Source organism: Scyliorhinus canicula, chromosome 12, assembly GCF_902713615.1.
Source record: "Scyliorhinus canicula chromosome 12, sScyCan1.1, whole genome shotgun sequence".
NCBI lineage: Eukaryota > Metazoa > Chordata > Chondrichthyes > Carcharhiniformes > Scyliorhinidae > Scyliorhinus > Scyliorhinus canicula.
In genome coordinates, this window is record NC_052157.1 from 27,563,993 (window position 1) to 27,587,259 (window position 23,267).

The 23,267-nt window shown below is 43.3% G+C and overlaps 1 protein-coding gene across 1 annotated transcript in view; it reads left to right on the forward strand.

The window, feature by feature from the left end:
• secisbp2l (SECIS binding protein 2-like) overlaps positions 1-23,267 on the forward strand; it is a 143,843-nt gene that overhangs the window by 100,697 nt on the left and 19,879 nt on the right. The window contains exons 8-17 of the mRNA XM_038814227.1: positions 1,378-1,598; positions 7,631-7,655; positions 11,106-11,221; positions 12,914-13,072; positions 14,659-14,775; positions 15,037-15,204; positions 15,701-15,842; positions 17,453-17,622; positions 18,472-18,598; positions 20,419-20,581. Coding sequence (XP_038670155.1) covers positions 1,378-1,598; positions 7,631-7,655; positions 11,106-11,221; positions 12,914-13,072; positions 14,659-14,775; positions 15,037-15,204; positions 15,701-15,842; positions 17,453-17,622; positions 18,472-18,598; positions 20,419-20,581 — 1,408 coding nt within the window. The remainder of the gene's footprint in view (positions 1-1,377; positions 1,599-7,630; positions 7,656-11,105; positions 11,222-12,913; positions 13,073-14,658; positions 14,776-15,036; positions 15,205-15,700; positions 15,843-17,452; positions 17,623-18,471; positions 18,599-20,418; positions 20,582-23,267) is intronic.

The following is a 23,267-nucleotide window of genomic DNA, read 5'->3' on the forward strand; positions in this document are numbered from 1 at the left end:
TAAGTTATATTTTTGTACATTATCAGTTTTCTAGTTCCGGAAAGCAACACCAGTATTTTAATTTTTTGAACATACCTGGTTGTTGTTCTTGTGTCCAATGTGGTTATTTTTCCAAACACGTAGCTTTTGTTTTGCTGCAGTGAACGTAGTGTGTATGTTCCCGTGAAACCTCAACGGGTGAAATGCAAACAAGGAACATGCTTTTAAATGGGACTCGATTAGATAGGCTCCAGCTATGCAAGGGCATTGGTTGAGGGCAGCAGGGTAGCATGGTGGTTAGCATAAATGCTTCACAGCTCCAGGGTCCCAGGTTCGATTCCCGGCTGGGTCACTGTCTGTGCGGAGTCTGCACGTCCTCCCCGTGTGTGCGTGGGTTTCCTCCGGGTGCTCCGGTTTCCTCCCACAGTCCAAAGATGTGCGGGTTAGGTGGATTGGCCATGCTAAATTGCCCGTAGTGTCCTAATAAAAGTAAGGTTAAGGGGGGGGGGGGGGGGGGGGGGGGGGGTTGTTGGGTTACGGGTCTAGGGTGGATACGTGGGTTTGAGTAGGATGATCATGGCTCGGCACAACATCGAGGGCCGAAGGGCCTGTTCTGTGCTGTACTGTTCTATGTTCTATAGGTAGTTACTCAATAGAAAATTTGTTTTCAATGAATCTCTACTTGATGAAATTCCACCAGGGTTACTGGATAATGGTTTGGAGCAGGAAAGCTGACTTCAAAGGCCAATTGTGTCTTCTCATTGCCCAAGTTGAGATCAGCTCACCCTGTACAGATCCATAGACCACCCTATGGGTCACAGTTCAGTGACCGATTGAATAAACTCTCAAAGATGACCGTAAATATATTCCGTGAATACCTGACCCCAACACCAATCCTCCATTTTAAGACGGTATTCCAATCCATCAGAGTTCCTTACAGATGTGCAATACTCTGGAGGTCACATCTAACAGTTTTAAATTTGCCAAATTATATCTGCTTCCGCTTTCAATGCTTTTTACAAAATTAATTAATAATGGAACTGATATCAGGGTAAATTAACCAATCCCCCGCTTGAGCAATGCTCAAAGGGTGTACTTGCCAAATAATCAGTGCAGAGATTTGGACATTTCCCTTCATTTGGGCTGCACTTTAGCTGCAACCATTCAGGTCACTGTTCAATCATGGCTGCCATCTTGCCAGGCAGAGGGAGAAGAAAACACGGATAAGCGACATTGTTCATGTGATAGCAATGTGGTATGCAAGCGCAAGCAAGTAAAAACGCAGACGAGGAAGTCGCAAATAGATGGGACTTTACTGTAATCTAATGTATAGGATAAATGGATGATACTAAAATAAGATGTGATGTTATTTGAAAGTTTTGTCTTTGTCATTGAAAGATTTTCCTGGGGATGTGGCCAATAAATCGCTCTCCGAGAGGGCCAGCCCCTTGCTATGGAAATCAAAAGTCAGGAGAAGAAGAGCGTCTCACCCTGCTGCTGAATCTTCAAGTGAACAAGGAGCTAGTGAAGCTGACATTGACAGTGATAGTGGCTACTGCAGTCCCAAGCACAGTCACAGTCAGGTTGCATCAGCTGCTGCAAGGAGTACAGAATGCAAAGTATGTAAATCTACACAGTTCATGTAATCAAAATAATGATATTGAATGTGGCAGAAAGGAAGTGTTAATAGTAGATTGAACCGTAGTCTTCATCGTTTATACTAAGATTCAAACAGTGAAGGCTCCACAAATATTCCCATCCTCGATGATGGAGAAGACCAGCACTATGTGCAAAAGACAAGGTGAGGCATTCGCAACAATCTTCAGCCAGAAGTGCTGAGTGGATGATCCATCTCGTTCTCCTTCGGAGGTCCCCAGTATCACAGATGTCAGTCTTCAGCTAATATGATTCACTCCACATGATATCAAGAAACGGCTGAAGGTAATGGTTATGAGTCCTGACAATATTCCTGTAATAGTATCTGTGACTTGTGCTCCAGAACTTACCGCATCCCAAGCCAAGCTGTTCCAGTACAGCTACAACCTTGGCATTTACCCGGCAATGTGGAATGCTGCCCAGGTGCGTCCTGTACTCGAGAAACAGGACAAATCCAACCTATCCAATTACTGCCCTATCCGTCAGCAAAGTGATGGAAGGATCGTCAAGTGTGCTAGCAAGTGACACTTCAGAGCTAGGGGCACACTGCCACCCACGTTAGCACAGGCCTCAATCTCGCTGATACCTAAGAAAGACAAAGACCCAACGAATGTGGGTCATACAGACCCATATCTCTGAACGCAGACGCCAAAATACTGGCCAAAAGCCTAGCCAAAAGGCTAGAAGACTGTGTACCTGAGGTGGTCACAGAGGACCAGACGGGCTTCGTCAAAGGTAGACAGCTTACCTCAAATATCAGGCGCCTGCTGAACGTGATAATGACCCCCTCCGGGGAGAGAACACAAGAGGTGATCGTCTCCCTGGACGCAGAAAAGGCCTTCGACAGAGTCGAATGGAAATACCTCATAGAGGTACTGGAGCGGTTCGGGCTTGGAACAGGGTTCACCGCTTGGGTAAAGCTCCTATACAACGCTCCCATGGCGAGCGTACGGACCAACTATACTAACTTCCAATACTTCCAGCTGCACAGGGGCACCAGACAAGGATGCCCACTGTCCCCGCTGCTGTTCGCACTAGCAATCGAACCGCTAGCAATCACGCTCGGGGCATCAAAAAATTGGAGGGGGATCCGAAGGGGAGGCAGAGAGCACAGAGTCTCACTCTATGCAGATGATCTGCTCCTCTACATCTCGGACCCACAAAGCAGCATGGACGGAATCATCGCGCTCCTGAAAGAGTTTGGAGCCTTCTCGGGCTACAAACTCAACATGAGCAAAAGTGAGATCTTCCCAGTACACCCGCAAGGAGTGGGGGAGGGGGGGGGGGGCAGCACTAAAGGGGCTGCCGTTCAAACAAGCCCGACACAAATTCCGCTACCTGGGGATCCAAATAGCCCAGGGGTGGGCAAACTTTTCCGTGCAAGGGCCACATTCAGAAATTCACAATTTTAAAGGGCCGCATAGTATATTAAGTAAAATAATTAATATTTTAAATAGCCAAAATAAAAGGTCTTTAAAGAAAAAAAAGCACATTTATTTGAAAAACAAAGTAACTCAGTAAGTAACAGAACAATGTCAATGAGAATGATGCATCTGACTGCAGTCATTTACCAGTTTGTTGAAATCAGGTGTCAAGTTGCTTGTGCTGATCCTTAACACTGACAGAAGCACAGCACAGCCTAGCCGAGTCGACGATAAAAACGCGCGTAATGAGGTGGATGAGTGGGGCAGCCTTATTGGTCGGTTTAGTTGGGTGTGCGACCATTAGGAGTCCAGGTTGCAAACAATAATAAGGCTTATTCAATAAGCGCATTTACTTCAGCGGCTTTTCCCCGGCGGCTTTTCAAAAATGCCGGTTATAATTCCGGGCACCTCATTCGCGGGCCGCATAAAAACCTTTGTCGGGCCGCATGCGGCCCGCGGGCCGTGGTTTGCCCACCCCTGAAATAGCCCATGACTGGAAAGGGATCCACAAATGGAACCTCACCAGCCTGACGGAGGAAGTGAAAAAGGACCTGCAAAGATGGAACACACTCCCATTCTCCCTCGCGGGGAGAGTTCAGACGATCAAAATGAACGTACTGCCCAAGTTCCTCTTCCTGTTTACATCTACATCCCCAAGGCCTTTTTCAAAGCACTGGACAAACTTATCATGGCGTTCGTATGGGCGGGGGGGGGGGGGGGTTAAAAATGCTAGGATCCCAAAGAAGGTCCTATAAAAAACAAAATCCAGGGGGGGGCTAGCCCTCCCGAACCTACAATTCTACAACTGGGCGGCAACAGCCGAGCGAGTAAGGGGATGGAGCCAGAAGCTGAGTGGGTGCGTGCGGAGGAGGCCTCCCGCGTGGGGACCTCCCTCCGGGCCCTCGCTACGGCAGCAGTCCCATCCCCACCCAAAAAACACTCCAGCAGCCCAGTGGTGACAGCCACCCTCCAATCCTGGAACCAACTGCGGCAGCAATTTGGCCTGACCAAAATTTCAGACAAGGCTCCCATCTGCAACACCAGCACTGACTGACGCCACCTTCAAAAGGTAGAGGCAGGACGGGGGGGACACTGACAGTCAGGACCTATACACGGACAACAGGATCGCAACACTGGACGAACTGACAGAGAAATTTCGGCTCGCTGGGGGGAACGAGCTACGGTACCTGCAGCTCAAAAACTTCCTACGAAAGGAGACAAGGACGTACCCACAACCGCCACGACAGACACTACTGGAAGACCTACTGGACGCAAGTATCCTAGAGAAAGGGAACTGTAGAGACATGTATGACCGACTGGTAGAAAGGGACGACACCGTACTGGACGCAACAAGAAAGAAATGGGAGGATGACCTGGGGATTGAGATAGGGTGGGGACTCTGGAGCGAAGCACTGCATAGGGTCAACTCCACCTCCACGTGCGCAAGGCTCAGTCTGACGCAACTAAAAGTGGTACATAGAGCCCACTTAACGAGAAACCGTATGAGTAGGTTCTTCCCGGAGGTGGAGGACAGATGTGAAAGGTGCCAAAGAGGCCCAGCCAACCACGCCCACATGTTCTGGTCTTGCCCCAGACTTGTGGAGTACTGGACAGCCTTCTTCGAGGCTATGTCCAAAGTGGTGGGGGTGAGGGTGGAGCCATGCCCGGTAGTGGCGGTCTTCGGGGTTTCAGACCAGCCAGATCTATTCCTGGGGAGGAGGGCGGACGCCTTTGCCTCTCTGATCGCCCGCCGTAGAATCCTGTTTGGCTGGCGGTCAGCAGCACCGCCCAGAGCTGCAGACTGGCTGTCCGACCTCTCGGAATCTCTCCAAATGGAGAAAATCAAATTCGCCATCTGAGGGTCAGACGACGGCTTCCACAGAACGTGGGAGCCATTCATGCAATTGTTCCGGGACCTGTTTGTGGACAACGAACAAGAGGAAGAATAGTCGGGTGGCCAAGAATCAGGGGAAAATGGACGGGAATCGGGGGAAGGTGGGCGGTGGGGGGGGGGGAGGGGGGGGGGGGGGGGGGGGAGAAGAGAGGGGGGAAGAGGAAGAGAAAGGGCTACGGGTTCGTTATGGGGGTTTGATGGCAAGCTAAGGCCCAAAACCAAATTGTAAATAAATGCCTATAAACATGTGCCTCGACCATATTGGGGAATGTAAAATATGTATGCCAGTTAAAGGGGGCGGCCACAGTTGTTATTATGAAGATGCTTACTTGTAAACATACATGTTAATTTTTGCGTGTTTTTTTTTTTAATATTTTATATCCAACAAATTACAAATTATGAAAACTCAATAAAAAACATTTCAAAAAAAAAGTGACACTTCAGCAATAACCTGCTCGCCGATGCTCAGTTTGGGATCCGCCAGGGCCACTCAGCTCCTGACCTCATTACAGCCTTGGTTCATACATGGGCAAAATAGCTGAATGCCAGAGGTGAGGGGAGAGTGACTGCCCTTGACATCAAGGCAGCATTTGACCGAGTATGGCATCAAGGAGCCCTAGCTAAACTCGAGTCAATGGGAATCAGGGAGGGAACTCTCCGCTGGTGGGAGTCATACCTGGCACAAAGGAAGATGGTGGTTGGGGGTCAATCATCTCAGCTCCAGGACATCACTGCAGGAGTTACTCACGGTAGTGTCCTAGGCCCAACCATCTTCTGCTGTTTTATCAATGACCTCCTATCCATCATAAAGTCAGAAGTAGAGATTTTTGCGATGACTGCACAATATTCAGCATCATTCACGACTCCTCGGATAATGAAGTCTGTGTCAGAATGCAGCAGAACCTGGACAAAATCCAAGCTAGGGCTGGCAAGTGCCCCCCCCCCCCCCCCCCCCCCCCCCCCCTCGCTCTCTCGCTCTCTCGCTCTCTCCTCTTCCCCCAAGTCTGTCCACCATCTGCAGGGCACAAGTCAGGAGTGTAATGGAATACACTCCACTTGCCTGGATGAGTGCAGCTCCAACAACACTCAAGAAGCTTGACAGTATCCAGGACAAAGCAGCCCTCCTTCTTGGAGGGGGATTGCCCCTCCTTCCACAAACGTTCAAACCCTCTATCACCGATGGGACAGTGGCAGTCGTGTGTACTGTTTGCAAGGTGCACCGCAATAACTCACCAAGGTTCTTTTGACAGCACCTTCCAACTCCACTACCATCTAGAAGGGCAAGAGCAGCAGATACCTGGGAAAACTATCTCCTGGAGGTTCCCCTCCAAGTCACCCGCCAGCCTAACTTGGAAATATATCGTTGTTCCCTCACTGTCACTGGGGCAACATCCTGGAACTCCCTCCCTAAACGCACAGTAGGTGTACCTATATGTCAAGGGCTGCAGCAGTTGAAGAAGGCAACTCACCACCACCTTCTGAAGGGCAAATAGGGACAGGTGATAAATGCTGGCCTAACCAGTGAAGCCCACATCCAGCAAATTAATTTTTTTTTAAAGTAATTATTTGGGGAATCCTTAACTTTTCTTTATTTGCTAACATATAATCCAGAATTATTTAATATTGGATTTACAATAAATTTTAAATGTTAAGAGTAGGTAGTTTTATTGGTAAACATTTCAAGTGGAATTGTGTCCAATAAAATCTGAAAGTTCTTGAAGCAAACAGGCCAAGATTGAGTAAGCTCATATATTTTTTTTAAATGTAATTGGGCCCAAAATTGTTTGAGTTGGTAATACACATCTCTTGGCCAAAATGTTGTGCATTTGCATCCAGTCAGGGAATATACATTCTAGAAGTGCTGTCCTTCAAATTATATTAATCTGGGGTTCTGCTCGCCTAAATTATAAAGCTGTAATCGTAGAATCGTTACAGTGCAGAAGGAGGCCATTTGGCCCATCAAGTCTGCACCAACCCTTCGCAAGACGACCCTACCTAAGCCCAATCCCTTGCCCTATTTCTGCAGCCCCACCAAACCACCTAACCTGCACATCTTTGGACTGTGGTAGGAAACCGGAGCAGACATGGGCAAATGCGCCAACTCCACTCAGTCACCCGAGGTTGGAATCAAACCCGGGTCCCTTGCACTGTTAACCACTGTGCCTCCGTGCTGCCTCGATCAAGTTGGTATCGAGGTTAAATGTACCAAAGATCTCACTTCCAACTGCACCAATCACGGGGAAGACTTCAGCTGTGCGTTTATGTATTCTGAGGTCAAATATCAGGTCTAAAATGACTAGTTTGCAAACATGTTGCATGTAGCACATAATTGTTCGTCACATAAAAATCATAAAACTATAAAACGATTTGATCCTTTAATCAAAGTTTACATTTCAGACAGTAAAAGAAGTACACTGTAAAATAAATAAATGGTGCAAATAGCACTTTCACCCATTCAAAACTAGGCTTGGGATTTCTTCCAAATTCAGTGAAATTACTTGTATTTCAGTAACTTGAATAAAACTGACAAAAGTATAGACAGTAACATCTAGCTTGGGTTGCGTTCTGCAATAAATATTCTGTGATAATTGTTAATTTATGATAGTTTTGATTTTAATGGAATATTGTAAATATGCATACCTAGAATTTGATTAAATTGTTGTTTGTTTCATTTCAGATCGACGATTTAATGGGGATCACAGGTAATTAAAAATAATAGATACTTGTGCAGTAAAAGTTTCACAGCAGTGGTGAGATATGGAAGTCACTGCCTCATGGGAATAATTGAACCATAAAACATTGATGCATTCAAGAGGGAGGCTTGACACACATGTGGGAGAATTTTTCTTTTTAATTCGTTCATTGGATGTGGGTGTTGCTGCTTAGGCCAGCATCCATTGCCCATTCCTAAAGAGCCACAATACTGTGGGTCTGGAGTTACATGTAGGCCAGACCAGGCAAGAATGGCTGAAGTTTCCCTAAAGGACATCAGTGAACCGAACTCCGAGATCAAACTGCCATTTTGAAAAGGTGCCTTGCTCTCTCGGTGAGCTTGTGGTTGTCTTCTCTCCCCTCTTTCCCTCTCTCTCCCCCCCCCCCCCCCCCCCCCCCCCCCCCCCGCACCCCCCTAGTGGGGACACCCCACTATGGGGTCCCAGCACCCCCCAACCTCCCAGAGGCTCCTACCTACCTGCCCTACATGCCTCTCCCTTGGGCCCTGACCATGGCAGTGCCACCCAGGCACCCTTGTATTGACACCCTGACAGTGCTCCTGCAAGCTTGATGCCAGCTGGGCATTGCCAAGGTGATTGCATTCCATGGGGAGGGCCAGCGGGCAACCCTGCACTACTCCTGATCATCCAGGGACATCCAATGGCCTGGGAGACTCCCCCAGGTTCCGCCAGGTCCACGTTCTTGTAGACCAGTACTGATTGGCGCCTGGCTGCAGCCTCCTTGGGGAAGTCGCTGTATCCTGGATAGGAAGGCCTTAAGTAGGTTTAAAACCTACTTAAGCAGGACTTGAGTGAATCCCACAAAGCATGAAGGCCTCTCCCAGTATTCTCCAGCCACGTTGTGCTCTCGCAGGAGTCCAACGCGGCCAGAGAATCGTGGCATAGTAATTCAAATAATGTAAGGAAGAATAGAGTCGTAGAATAGTTTCAACACCGAATGATGTTACTTGATCTGTTGAGCCTTTGCCAGCTCTCTGCAAGAGCAATTTTAGCCCTGCAAAAAAAAAAGTTACAAATTTCTTGAGCCTTTAAGCATTGTTATCTCCTACTTTTTGATGAAAATTATTCTCAACTAAACAGGACATTCTTCAAAATGTAGGACTGTACCTTATTAAATTGACACCCTATCTTCAAACGCTACCTGTGCTAAACATATTTTTTTCTCAGCTTCCTCCTTTATTTTTTTGCCTCTGTTGGCAGCAGTCCATTTGACATTAAAGAAACTGTTCTGCATTTTTTTTGTAATCTAAAATCTTTTAACATTTAAATTTTGTTTGATTCTGTTCTCAATATCTTGGTGATTGTTCTTTTGATTTCAATATACATTTGTTTTGTCTTGATTAATGTTCTTTGGTTTGGGACGCAATTGGGTCAGGTCAGTCAACCTCGATCAAAACCATGTTGGTTGTCTTTGTATTACGTTGGTGACCATCTGCTGCTGGTACTGGTGATGTGGTCTCATCGCGTGAAATCTGTTACAGAAGTTGTGTTCAAGTAGTCAACTGCTCAGTGGAAAGGTGGACACACTGAACATGATCCTGCAAAGGATGACATTGTTTAAAATTCCCTGTTATAAGTAGGACTTTTTAGTTGGAAGCATAAGCATTTCTCAATACACTAGCTATACAACAACAGCAAATTGTATAGTTCCTTTAAAATCATGAAACATTCTAAGGCACTTTATAAGAACATCATAAAACAAAATATGACACCAAATCACAAGGTCAGATGACCAAAAGCTTGAACAAATGGGTTTTAAGCAATGTTTTATAGGAGGAAAACAAAGTGTAGAGGTATAGGGACTATATTCCAAAGCTTGGATTCTTAACATTTTCCCACTTCAACCTTCTCGGCTCACCTACTGCGGAGCTAGATTTTCTCCGTTTTCTGATGCTAAAGCTTAGTGCTGACTTAAACCACATTATGTCTCCCTTGTGTGCGTGACCAGGACTGGGCAAATTGCCTGAAGAGCATTTTTCCTCTGATTTTTAAAGCTTCACGGTATATACAGCCTCATTAATTGCTCATCCCGAGCTGCTCTGTGGTTCACCACCTTGAACCAGTTGATTTTATAATTAAATAGCGCTTTGCTTTCTTAATCACAGCATTGATTTGATTGGACTTGTTGAATGTTGAACTTTGTCCTTCACTATTTCAGTGCCATTCATGAAGCACGCATAAGAATTTGAATTTTATTTCCCTTCCTATGTTTAATATTTTTCACATTTATTCATATTAAATTGTATTTGCTAAGAAGGAAATGTTTGGAGAGATGTTGCAATTATAGTCTCATTGGAGTCCCTTTTTTTTGTTTTAGGGCAATTACAGCTATCATTGTCCAAGAGTTTATGTGCACTTAGTTTTTTTTAAATGTAAAGTCAAGTTGGAATCTTTAAATTTTATAACCTATAATCCATTTTATTTTATTTTTTTCTTTATAAATTTAGAGTGCCCAATTAATTTTATTTCCAATTAAGGGGCAATTTAGCATGGCCAATCCATCTATCCTGCACATCTTTGGTTGTGGGGGTTAAACCCACGCAGACATGGGGAGAATGTGCAAACTCCACATGGACAGTGACCCAGGGCCGGGATTGAACCTGGGTCCTCGGCGCTGCAGTCCTAGTGCTAACCGCTAAGCCACATACCTCCCCTATAATCCATTTTATGATTGCAAAATTCCAAGTGTAAATGAACATTTTTTAAGTTACAGGAGAGGATTCTCCGTCAGCAGGATCTCCGCTTCGCCAGCAGCACACTCATGCCCATTGATTTCCCGACAGCGTGGGGGTGGCCACAATGGGGACGAAAGATCCTGCTACGGCGGGGGCGCGCCGCACCAGAAAACGGGTCTGGCGGGGCTGAGAATCCCGCCTACAATCTTTCATTTAATTCATGGGATGAGGACATCACTGGCTGGGCCAGCATTTATTGCCCATCCCTGATTGCCCTTGATCTGAGTGACTTGCTGGCCATTTCGGAGAGCATTTAAGAGTCCGCCACATTGTTCTGAGTCCACCATATTGCTGTGGATCTGGGGTCACATGTAAGCCAGACTAGGTAAGGACAGTAGATTTTCAGATGGATTTTTATGGCGATCGGCAATAGTGCCATGGTCGTCATCAGACTTGTAATTCCAGATTTTTATTGTATTCAAACTTCACCATCTACTGTGGTGGGATTTGAACCTGAGTCCCCAGATTTCCGGCCACTGAACTTGTAGTCCAGTGACAATACCACTACACCAGTGCCTCCCTGGTCATGCAGGTAGATGACCTAATTTCTGATGTTGATAAAAGTTTGGCATCTTGGGATTTTATACATTTTGGTGCGTTTTAATACACAAATATTATTAGTACATGCATTAATAACTATAAATTAACATTTCAATTAATGTGGTTGAATGGTCTTTTTTGTCAGGTGGCCCCAGCTGGGCAAATGTAGCTTCCCAAGTACCACAGCGATTTGGGATGGACAGGATCCACACATTTTCTTGTGGCCGAAGTGGCAGACTTGCAAATGTGCGAAACTCGCAGGTTTGTATGTATACTTATATACTTATGTGCGTATACTTATTTCATAGTTGAGAATTTGGACTATCCAAAGTTAAATTGTTTCAAGAGCTAAAAAAATTGCATGCCTTCCAATTGGTAAGCTAAATCCACTGCTAATTGGTACTATTGTGAACATCCCGCGGTCATATGAACATACAAAAGAGGAGCAGAAATAGGCAACTCCCTTTGACATCCCCTACTCGTATATGTTCATTCAGCAGCCTGTCTGTCTCTCTTTTTCTCTCATGTGCGTGTGGCTCTCGCCCGCTGGGTTCCACCCACTCTCTTGCTCTGTTAGTTGGAGCTTAGAAGACTTGTATGCTGTGTTCTGTTACCATGTCAGCCTGCCTTAGTGCAACTTATTATTCCACGTTTTTCAGCAACAGCAGAGTCAGCGACAAAGCTAGTAAAATTCATAGTCTAATTCTCACTGTTGATAAATAGTCCATACTTCTGTAAATTTCTAATTAAATAGAAGCAGCGCAACTGATGCCTAATGTTGGAACGAAAATTGCTGGAAATACTGAGCACAGCAGGCAGCACCTGGGGAGACAAATAGCTTTAACATTTAAGCGCTTGCTGGCCATTTATGAGAACTTCACTTCAGTCGGTTCTAATGAAAGGTTGTTTCAACCTGAGAAATTAACTCTGTTTCTCTCCATAGATGCTGTCTGACCTGCTGAGTATTTCCAGCATCTTTTGTTTTATTGAATATCTCCAGCATCCACAGTATTTTGTTTTTGCTTACATTTTGCTGCATTTCAATCAGTGACTAGTTTTACGTGAAACTTTCACAAAATCCACTGGTCCCTTTTGACCTCCGTGTTGGTGAAAGAACTTTAAATCACCGTATCGAAATTTGAAGCAATAAATTGGAAAATATGAATCCTGAATCTAAAGTTGTTGTCGTTATTTTTGCTGCATGGTTTGCATCATAAATTCTGATGTGGAATTTACAATGTCTTTTACTCTAACCTCTGATAAAAGACAAATTAGACTTGACAAATTATGAGTAATGTTTCTGCAGCTGTAATTATTACAGTACTGTAATTCATTGACACCTCAAAATAATGCACAAGTTATTTTCTTTAAAGTATTGAAATAATGTTCCTTTTGCCCGTGTTTCCTTACAAGTGCATGATCTTGATGGTGTTTATTTCAGTCGCAATTTGACTATTTCTGGGAGCTTTGGCTTGTTTCAGTTTTAATTTATTGAGGGACCAACATTAAGAACATCTTCATGGACTTATGTGTTGCAAATAATAGCCACGCAGTCAACTAAACTGAAGTTCAAACATTTCAGAAAGTGCTGGAGATATATATGTAAAACTATCTTGAGAGTTTAAGTGAATAGTTCTCCATTTTCTTTCCTGTCTTGGAGAAAGCAGGTCGCTGCCATGTAACCAGCAGCAATACTTTCAAACCTAAATGCCAGCAGTGGGAAAACATCGAATTTTAATGGAGGGGGTGGAGCTATGTAAATTAACTTAAGTTAATTTTGGGTGATGGTGACAGCAGAGGTGCGTAATTGGCCCTCGAGACTTTGGTGTGGCACAAGTAATTGTCCAAATGGTGTCAATTTAGCAGCATTACTACAGTACTAGCGCGTGTTCTCAGGAAATCTGAGCCGCTTGCAATGATCAGTTTTTATTGTACGACCTCCTTGATGTGCAGGATAACTCCAGAGGGAAAGTGCAGAGTTTGTCTTCGCAGAGAATGCCAAGCCAGCAGAAGAGTCGTGACTGGACTGCCGGACAGTCGTCTGAAACACAACAGTTTGCCAATGGGCGATTGACTGGAAATGATCAGAAACCTGATTCTTTATGTTTTGAGGTATTGCACGTTTCCTATAAAGCACACTATGAAACTTTTGCTGTTCTAGCTGCTTCTCTAATGCCTCAAGTGAGTGACTGCAGCATGGGATGTGACGCTGTGCCATGCAAATAAGGAAGGTCTTGAGTTTAATTTTAAACTCCTGCTAAGTTGGCTAATCGAAGCCACGGCAATGTCAAACAAAAAAAAACAATGCGTTTGATGTGGTGAAAGAAATAGACAAACTGCTGCTTCCTGTTACCTTTGATACAGTCTCCTTTGTTATGAAATTATTACATTAAATTCCTTCCTTCAATATCTTGTATCTGTTCTGCTTTGCACAAATAATATCATTTTGATTTGTTCTTAAGATTTTATATTACCACATTAAATAAACCTACCATTGTCATCACAATGTTCACCCTATTAACCTTGGCATCAACAGCTGACACTTGTTCACTAACAGTCACCAGTAACCTGTAAATAGATATTGTTACGACACCCTGGGCTAGCGCACGGTCAATTCCAGCCCCATTTGACTAGGCATCTCCAATTAAATTTTAAAAATACTCCCAAGTCTTTGGCTGCCCAATAACTACAGTCACTACGTTTGTAAATTTAAATGCAATTAACTTTTATTAATAACAATGACTATAATTAAATAGTAAGAGGTCTTGCAACAGCAGGTTAAAGTCCAACAGGTTTGTTTGGAATCACTAGCTTTCGGAACGCAGCGCCTTCATCAGGTGAGTCACCTGATGAAGGAGCTGGGCTCCGAAAGCTTGTGATTCCAAACAAACCTATTGAACTTTAACCTGGTGTTGTAAGACTTCTTACTGTGCCCACCCCAGTCCAACTCCAGTATCTCCACATTACAATTAAATAGGCAGCAAATACAGCTGGTTAACTCTTCCCACATTTCTAACCCCCCCCCTCCCCTCTTTAACTCTTTCCCCCCCCCCCCCCCCCCCTACACACATAAGACAGACAAACACAGAGGGGAAAAGGGTGTAAAATAATTCCAAATGTTATTTAATAGTTCTAAAAGTGAAAGGATACGAATCTCCGTTTCAGATGGAGCTTTCTTCAGTCTTGGCCTCTGTTTGGATGTCTTTGATTTCAATCTGTAATGGTTTTCACTGTAGATTCATTAGAGTCTCGAGACTTCTCTGCAGACTCAGAACCAGCAAGCAGAAAACATTTGGGAAAGAGAGTCAGAGCTACACACAACCTCTCCTCTCAGCAACCAGAACCCTTTCCTGCTGGATCTTCTGAAATCCTCCCACCTGGCAAAACCCAATCACTGTTGCCGAGCAGGATACGGTCCTTGGTCAATCCATTGGTCACAAGCCAACCAATCAAATCAAACTCTACCGATCTCTCGGGTGCCAGAAACTCTTTTCAAAAGCTAAAACTTCAGAGCGCAATGTACTATTTTGAATTCCTCACTTCCACTGCTCGACTTAAAGGTATGTCTCCAAAGATTCATGGACCAAAAATGATGATAACAAAGTTTGAAAAAAAAGATATAAGTGAATCAGCGGGAAAGGCCCTTACAATATGTAAAATATTCTTGTTTTCAGCAGTTTTTATAATCTCTGTTACAGGATGACAGTGAGTTTCCAGAATTGATTATTGGAGTCGGGGTTTCCAAGAGCAAAGCCCATGATAATGCTCATAGTAAAAACCCTTCCATTTGTCACCTCACTAAAAAACAACTGGGGGTGAGTGTTGTCTTCTACCACATTTTTAGATGCATACATTTAACAAAACGTTAACATAAAAAATTTGTGTTTCACTAAAGTATTTCGGACAAATGTGTGTCATTTTGGAACAGAAACTGAAAATATCTGAATTTACCATTGAAGTTAATTTTCTCCCTCAATGTTTGGTAATTGAGTAAATTGCCCTTCTTATAAGATAGATGGATAAGGAATATAATGTTAATTATTTTCGCAGTAATTTTTAAAAATGTCTTGTTTTAGCTGGGTGATCTGCCAGAAACGTCTCCAATCAATATAGTACAGACACCTATTCCAATAACTACAGCTATTCCAAAACGGGCTAAAAGTCAAAGGAAAAAAGCTTTGGCTGCCGCTCTAGCTACTGCTCAGGAGTATTCTGAGATCAGCATGGAGCAGAAAAAACTCCAGGTCAGTTTCTTTTTGTATTTTTAATTCTCACTTTTGCGGTAATTGTTATAAACGATGCAACAGGCAAAGTATTTGTTGAGTTAAAGCTATTAGCATAAATATGTGGTTTGTTTTGCTTCGGATGAATTTTGATATATGCAAGCTTCTTAAATAGTGTGATGCTTGGTTTGATGTTTAGTAGGGACAAGGGCAGATCAGGCAAGCTTCATTCAGTTACATAAATATGGTTAAGAATTTAGTGGCTTTCACATTGTGCTCGTACCCCATATTCCTCCTCCTTGCCATAAAAAACACTACAAACTCCAGCCCCAAATTACTTCCTGCTCCATGTAATAGTTTTGTAGTTGTACCTAAGTTCAAGATTTTGTGCAATATGATAGGTTACCTTTATTTATCAAATGTAAAATGGAGATGAATGTGGGGCAACAGTTATTTACAATAATATTGTACTCTGACTCTTTGTGCCTGGTCTTGTTATGTTTTGTATTTTCCCAAGGAGGCTCTGAATAAGACAGCAGGGAGGAAGAGTAAAGCCCCTGTACAACTGGATCTTGGTGACATGTTAGCTGCACTAGAGAAACAACAACAAGCCATGAAAGCAAAGCAACTGACTAACACAAAACCTCTGTCATACTCTGGTAACTTCTGCTGCTGTACTTGCTTAATTTTGCTCTCGGGCAATGATAATGTTTCTGTAATTAGAGTGCGAAAGCACTTGCAAATTACACTTCAGGATTAACCACAGTGGATGGACAGTGGAAAATACTGGCTGGTCTTTTTTCATTATAAAATTGAAATTATATTTACACTTGCTGGATTTGTTTTTGGTTTCTACGCCACATTTGCTCCTTGTTTTGTGCCCCTTCTCCAACCACAGCCGAAAAGCACTATTTCTTATACACTTTTTTTTAGTTTAGCTATTCAGAGGTGTTGGGGAAATAAGAAATGTAAAATGTATCCCATCCTTTCCTGTAAAAAGAACACTGCCTCGCGTGACTACTTTACAGTCCGATTTTCCTTTCCTGTCACTTGTCGAGAAACAATGGCTGAATAGATTACCTGTGTCACTGAGCCAGCCAGTATGCAGCTTCCTTATTTTGCATTAATCTGAATCAGTGTATATTTTTTAATTACATGTTACATATCTATGTAGTGGTTATTTTGAAAAGTTGTATAGAAAAGCAAAACACATTTAAAATTCTGTGTAATGCTGTTTAATATCTCTTTTACGGGGCTGCACAGTGGCACAGCCCTGAGGACCTGGGATCGATTCCGGCCCCAGGTCACTGTTTGTGTGGAGTTTGCACATTCTCCTCGTGCCTATGTGGGTCTCACCCCCACAACCCAAAGATGTGCAGGTAGGTGGATTGGCCACTCCAAAATGCCCCTTAATTGGAAAAAGAAAATTGGGTACTTTAAATTAAATATATATATATAATATATATCTGTTTTCCAAGGGTTGTACAGTGGTTAGCACTGTTGCTTCACAGCGCCAGGGTCCCAGGTTCGATTCCCAGCTTGGGTCACTGTAGGTGTGGAGTCTGCACATTCTCTCCATGTCTGTGCTGGTTTCCTCTGGGTGCTCCGGTTTCCTCCGACAAGTCCCGAAAGGCGTGCTGTTAGGTAATTTGGACATTCTGAATTCTCCCTCTGTGTACCCAAACAGGTGCCGGAATGTGGCGACTAGGAGCCTTTCACAGTAACTTCATTGTGGTGTTAATTTAAGCCTACATGTGACAATAAAGATTTTTTTTTTAAAAAGTAACTGCTTGAGCACACTTTTTCTGTCATTTTAAATTTTTGTCGTGCTGATGATTCCAATTGGGAATGGAACATAGTTGCCAATTTTGGCAGAATTTTACTATGTCCTGCATCTAAGTCTTGCCTGCTGGATAAACCACTGCCACATTAAAGCACTGGTATTGAACCAGTGTCAATGCCTTGTATCTGAATTGGGTGCTTTCTTTGCGCAATAGAACTGAGTTGACGACTCAGGTGATTTTAGAATGGGCAATTGCAACTACCAGAATAACTATCATTCAGTCAATCTGGACTGGATTCAAGCCCAGGTCACGGAGACAAAAAAACTCACATACTAATTGCTCTCATCAACAAGTACCCCAAGCTTCACGGTTGAAATTCATATTTTCTGTACGCCATATTTGTTTTTTGCAGAAATTGTTCTTTTATAGCTGGCCTTTGCGATTTAAATATTTTACTAATCAAGATTCTCTTGTTGTTTTTCTAGTTGGTACAACTACACTCTTTTCCGTCAAAGACTGTGGAAGCATGAAAACTTTACATAAAAGTCAGCAGTTTATTGGATTTCATAATCCGTTGGATTCTGGAGCCCCAAGAGTAAAGCGAGGAAAGGAAAGGGAAATTCCAAAAGCAAAACGCCCAACTGCACTTAAAAAGGTAACATTTTGGTTGAGTAACTGCTGCGCTTTAAGAAAATAACTTTAGTTGAACAGAAGATAACGGCAATCTAAAACTGCTGTTCCAATCCTCATGATATACCGTGAGCTTGAGAATGAAAAATCGGTTTATGAACTTGTGTTCTCTACTGGAAAATGTTTTCTTCAAATTAAATTAAGTTACAAATAAAGGAGCTATTTCTTCTGTGGCACAGTGGTTAGCACTGCTGCCTCCCAGCTCCATGGACCTGGATTCAACTCCGGCCTTGGGTGACTGTCTGTGTGGAGTTTGCACTTTCTCCCAGTCCCTGCATAGGTTTCCTCCAGGTGTTCCGGTTTCCTCCCACAGTCCAAAGATGTGCGGGTTAGGTGGATTGGCTATGCTATATTGTCCCTTAGTGTCAGGAAAGTTAGGTGGGGTTATTGGGTTACGGGGATGAAGGGGTGGACGTGTGGGCTTAAGTAGGGTGCTCTTTCCAGGGGCCGGTGCTAACTCCATGGGCCGAATGGTCTCCTGCACTGTAAATTCTATATCCAATTATGTTGGGATGGCCTGTAGTAACTAAGTGACCTGTCTTCATGGGGAGATAGTATCAAGGGAAATAAATTACGCAAAGACTCCATGCTTCCAGAGAGAATTAATCATCCTTTGGCTCTCCAACTAAATGGAAAGGTGGACATGATAATGTGTTGGAGGGATTTGATAGATGAATTAAGATTGTTGTAATCATTTACATTAAGATGTAAATTTTGTTAAAGTTTCCCATATATAATGCAGTGAATATTATGATACTGTACCCTAGCTAGTTTTCCAATCGGTACATGTAAGCATATCCCCCTTTGCATACAGATTATCCTGAAGGAAAGAGAAGAAAAGAAAAATAGATTTTCAATAGAACCAACAGTTGTTGGATCAGAAGAACAAGGTGACGTACAGCTGAGTTTTCCGGAAGAGCAGGAAGTGATTTCCCAGGAAGGCAAGTCCTCTGGAGGGGGAGTTATTACATTTTCCGTGGACTAGTACATTTTATGTTGTTTTTTGGCATGTAATTAGCCTGTTTCTGTGCACTGGCATTTTAACCGTGATTTGAATGCCTTCCACAATTTGTGAGTTCTGCAACTGAATATAAAACTGGACTGTGAACTGCTTAATGGCAGCTATCCATGAGGCTTCATGACCAACTAGTAAGAAATTAGGTTAAGTATTGTTGCTTTACTCTTACAAAAACCCCCAAGTGAACACCTCTCATTGTCCAGCAGCCCAGCTGACAGCTGAGAAATGTTTAAAATTGATGCTGGACTTTGCTAAATGCTGCAGATCGGTGAATGCCTTCAACCAGATCTGGATATACAGCAGGCTATTTTTTTTTGTTTTGTTTTTTGTTCCAGTTGTTCCCACATCATTTAAATTGTACTTTTTCTAAAGTTTCGGGAAGTACAGTGTGAGGTTTTAAATGAGCACAAAAGTCAGAATTTCTTTATTTTATAAAACTCACTTATCCATCGAGTCTAGTTTTTAAAAACAGATGAGCTCCCCAGGGTTGGATTGCCATTCCGAATCCAATTACTGAAGTGAAATTTCTTTCTTGCCTGTCTCACCCAACCTTCCAACTCAGGCTGGGCAAGATCCAGGCAACGCAGCTGCCTCCGAAGCCCAACCTCTTGGTCCTTGCCTGGGAGGGTAGTAGAGGTGGGAAACCTCACAACCGTTAAAAAGTACATGGAAGCACTCCTGCAATGTCATAACATTAAAGGCTGTGGGCCAAGTGCTGGAAAGTGTGTTTAGTGTAGTTTTGTCAGTGCAGACTCAATGGGCCGAAGGGCCTCTTCTGCACTAGAAGACTATGGTTCTACACATTGAACTTTAATTAGCCCAACTCAAGCTGCCAAGACCCTCGGGACACACTGGCTCGGAGTCGCCGGTCGGTGCTGCGTGTGTCCGATGGGGGTTACGTGCCTCAATCCCCCATTTGACCGTGAGCTATTACTTTGATGTTTTACGTTGCATTGCTTATTTTATCATTTGAAACATCTTCCGATGGTATAATCCAGAATGAGACTGAGTATGATGAAGTGGGGAAGATATCCACCAAAATAGCTTTTAGGGGATTGTTATTTTGTTCCATCACTTTGCAAGAGGTGGAATGTGTATAACGGCTGAATATCTTCATAAATTGAAGACCGTGCATTCAGTGGATAATTTTAAACATCACAGCAGATGTTTTTGTTGAAATGGTAAGAAGTCTTATAACACCAGGTTAAAGTCCAACAGGTTTGTTTCAAATCACTAGCTTTCGGAGCACTGCTCCTTCCTCGGGTGATTAGAACATAGAACATACAGTGCAGAAGGAGGCCATTCGGCCCACCGAGTCTGCACCGACCCACTTAAGCCCTCACTTCTACCTGATCCCCCTAACCCAATAACCCCTCCTAACTTTTTTTGGATACTAAGGGCAATTTAGCATGGCCAATCCACCTAACCTGCACGTCTTTGGACTGTGGGAGGAAACCGGAGCACCCGGAGGAAACCCACGCAGACACTGGGAGAATGTGCAGACTCCGCACAGACAGTGACCCAGCAGGGAATCGAACCTTGGACCCTGGAGCTGTGAAGCCACAGTGCTAACCACTATGCTACCATGCTGACCACTACCATGTTGTAAGACTACTTACTCTGCCCACCCCAGTCCAACGCCGACATCTACACATCTTTGTTGAAATGAACAGATGCTAAAGATGTAGCTGTGATTTTAAAACACAAAATGAAGCAAATTAATCTGCATTTTCTTATTTTCAGACATTGGATTGAGTGTTCCCAGTGACACATCTCTGTCTCCAGCAAGCCAGAATTCTCCTTATAGTATGACGCCAGTTTCACAAGGGTCCCCAGTCAGCTCAGGAGTTGGCAGTCCAATGGCTTCCTCGACTATCACAAAAATTCACAGCAGACGCTTCAGAGAGTAAGCTTTTTAAGAAAATCTAATAAAAGCTATCTCTTTCTCAATCACGTTCCTGCAACAACCTTTTTTGTTTAATACAGAGAAGTTAAAATCTTTGTTTAGAATTATAAAATTTTACAGAAAATCTTTGCTTTGATTCTTTCACTTTCGTAACTTGTCTGAGATTGTCAGCTTAGATATTTTGAATCAGAGATGTAACACCTCTGCATTTAACTAGTTAGCTTGTTCTACAGAATTCTCTTGCAATCCAAAATGTAAGGTGACAACTGTATTGCTGAAGTTTTCTGGTTGTCTTTTGCATAAGAACTGTGACTAGTAATGCTTCTTATCATCGTAACCCATCAATGTTCGTGGCATTCTATTCTATCTCATCATGAATAGCAGAACTGGGCTGAGAGTTCGTAACTTGTAATATTTTTTAAGTTGAGCTGATGTCAGCTCCCAGAATGCCTGTATTGTACAGATGTGTGGGTCATTTCAATTTGATAGTGAAGGATCATGGAATCATTCAAAGAATCTCTACAGTGCAGAAGGAGGTCGATCGAATGAGCACTCTACCCATGTTCACCCATCCCTGGACTCTAAGAGGCAATTTATCATGTCAATCCACCTAACCCTAACATCTTTGGACTGTGGGAGGAAACTGGAGCACCCGTAAGAAACCCATGCAGACACGGGGAGCACTTGCAAACTCCATGCAGACAGTGTCCCAAGGCTAGAATTGAGCCTGGGTCCCTGGCGCTCTGACGCAGCAGTACTAACCACTGCACCACCGTGCTGCCTCATGCCAGAAGCATGTTATCAGTCTGATAACTTTTTTTAAAATTTAAAGCTCTACAATATAATTGCATGAAGATAGAAGAATAAATATATGATGAAGATTAGAATCAAATTCCAACATTTCAATATAAATTAGCTGATCAAATTGCCTTGAGAAAGATTTTTTTAAAATCACATTTGTAGAAATAATCCTGGTACATTCAATTATGTACTTTTTAAGTATTGTACTAGCAAGCTATTGTTATATGTAGGACTGAATTGTTCTAGGTTTAAGCAGTAGGCTAAAGAATTTTTAAACACCCCCCCATCCACCCACTTTTTCATGTCTTGAATGCAAAGCTTATATATGATCAAAACCAGGGTCATTTCGCAACTGCAAAGAATGGCATTCTGAGAACATTATATATTGATGATATGCAGTAATACTAAAATGTGTATTTACAAAAGACTTCTGTTTCTGAAACAGCCTTTTGCTGTTTAAGAACAGGAGAATTTTCAGCTGCTGCTGCTTAAAGTAACTGTGAAATGATGGCTGCGTAAATAACCTTTGCTATATTTTTCAATGAAAGCCAAGCATTGGTTTTAAATTCCTGACTGCATTAGAGGAGGGAAGGAAGAATTTTTGATTTTGTCATTTTTAAATTTATTTTTTGTCTATACACATGGCTTGGCAACCTGCCACTGATTTTGAGAAGGAATAAATACTTGTAATGGAGTATTTTTGATTCTTTGCACACAAGTGTACAAATGAATGTAAAGTTTTGAATTATGGGGGAAGTAAGTTCAAAATACATAGTTTATCTAAGTGTTTTTCCATCAAGCAATGGGTTCCTTAACAAAATGGGTATAGTTATTGAAGCCAGTTATTTTCCATTCATACATCTCACTGAAGTTCATTGGTCAGTTAACTTATTTGGCTGGACAGATGGTTTGTGATGATGAGTGACCCCTAACAGTGCAGATTCAATTCCTGTGCCGGATGAGGTTATTCGTGAAGGTCCTTTCTCAACCTGACCCCTCACCTGAGGTGTAGTGACCTTCAGGTTAAAACACCACCAGTCAGCGCATGCTCTCTCTCCCTCTCTTCTCTCTTTCTTTCACTCTTTTTTTTCTCTCTCTCTCTCTCTTCCCTCTCTCTTCCCTCTCTCTTCCCTCTCTCTTCCCTCTCTCTTCCCTCTCTCTTCCCTCTCTCTTCCCTCTCTCTTCCCTCTCTCTTCCCTCTCTCTTCCCTCTCTCTTCCCTCTCTCTTCCCTCTCTTCTTTCCTCTCTTCTTCCCTCTCTTCTTCCCTCTCTTCTTCCCTCTCTTCTTCCCTCTCTTCTTCCCTCTCTTCTTCCCTCTCTTCTTCCCTCTCTTCTTCCCTCTCTTCTTCCCTCTCTTCTTCCCTCTCTTCTTCCCTCTCTTCTTCCCTCTCTTCTTCCCTCTCTTCTTCCCTCTCTTCTTCCCTCTCTTCTTCCCTCTCTTCTTCCCTCTCTTCTTCCCTCTCTTCTTCCTCTCTTCTTCCCTCTCTTCTTCCCTCTCTTCTTCCCTCTCTTCTTCCCTCTCTTCTTCCCTCTCTTCTTCCCTCTCTTCTTCCCTCTCTTCTTCCCTCTCTTCTTCCCTCTCTTCTTCCCTCTCTTCTTCCCTCTCTTCTTCCCTCTCTTCTTCCCTCTCTTCTTCCCTCTCTTCTTCCCTCTCTTCTTCCCTCTCTTCTTCCCTCTCTTCTTCCCTCTCTTCTTCCCTCTCTTCTTCCCTCTCTTCCTCTCTTCCTTCCCTCTCTTCTCCTCTCTTCTTCCCTCTCTTCTTCCCTCTCTTCTTCCTCTCTTCTTCCCTCTCTCTTCTTCCCTCTCTCTCTTCTTCCCTCTCTTCTTCCCTCGCTTCTTCCTCTCTCTTCCCTCTCTCTTCCCTCTCTTCCCTCTCGCTCTCCTC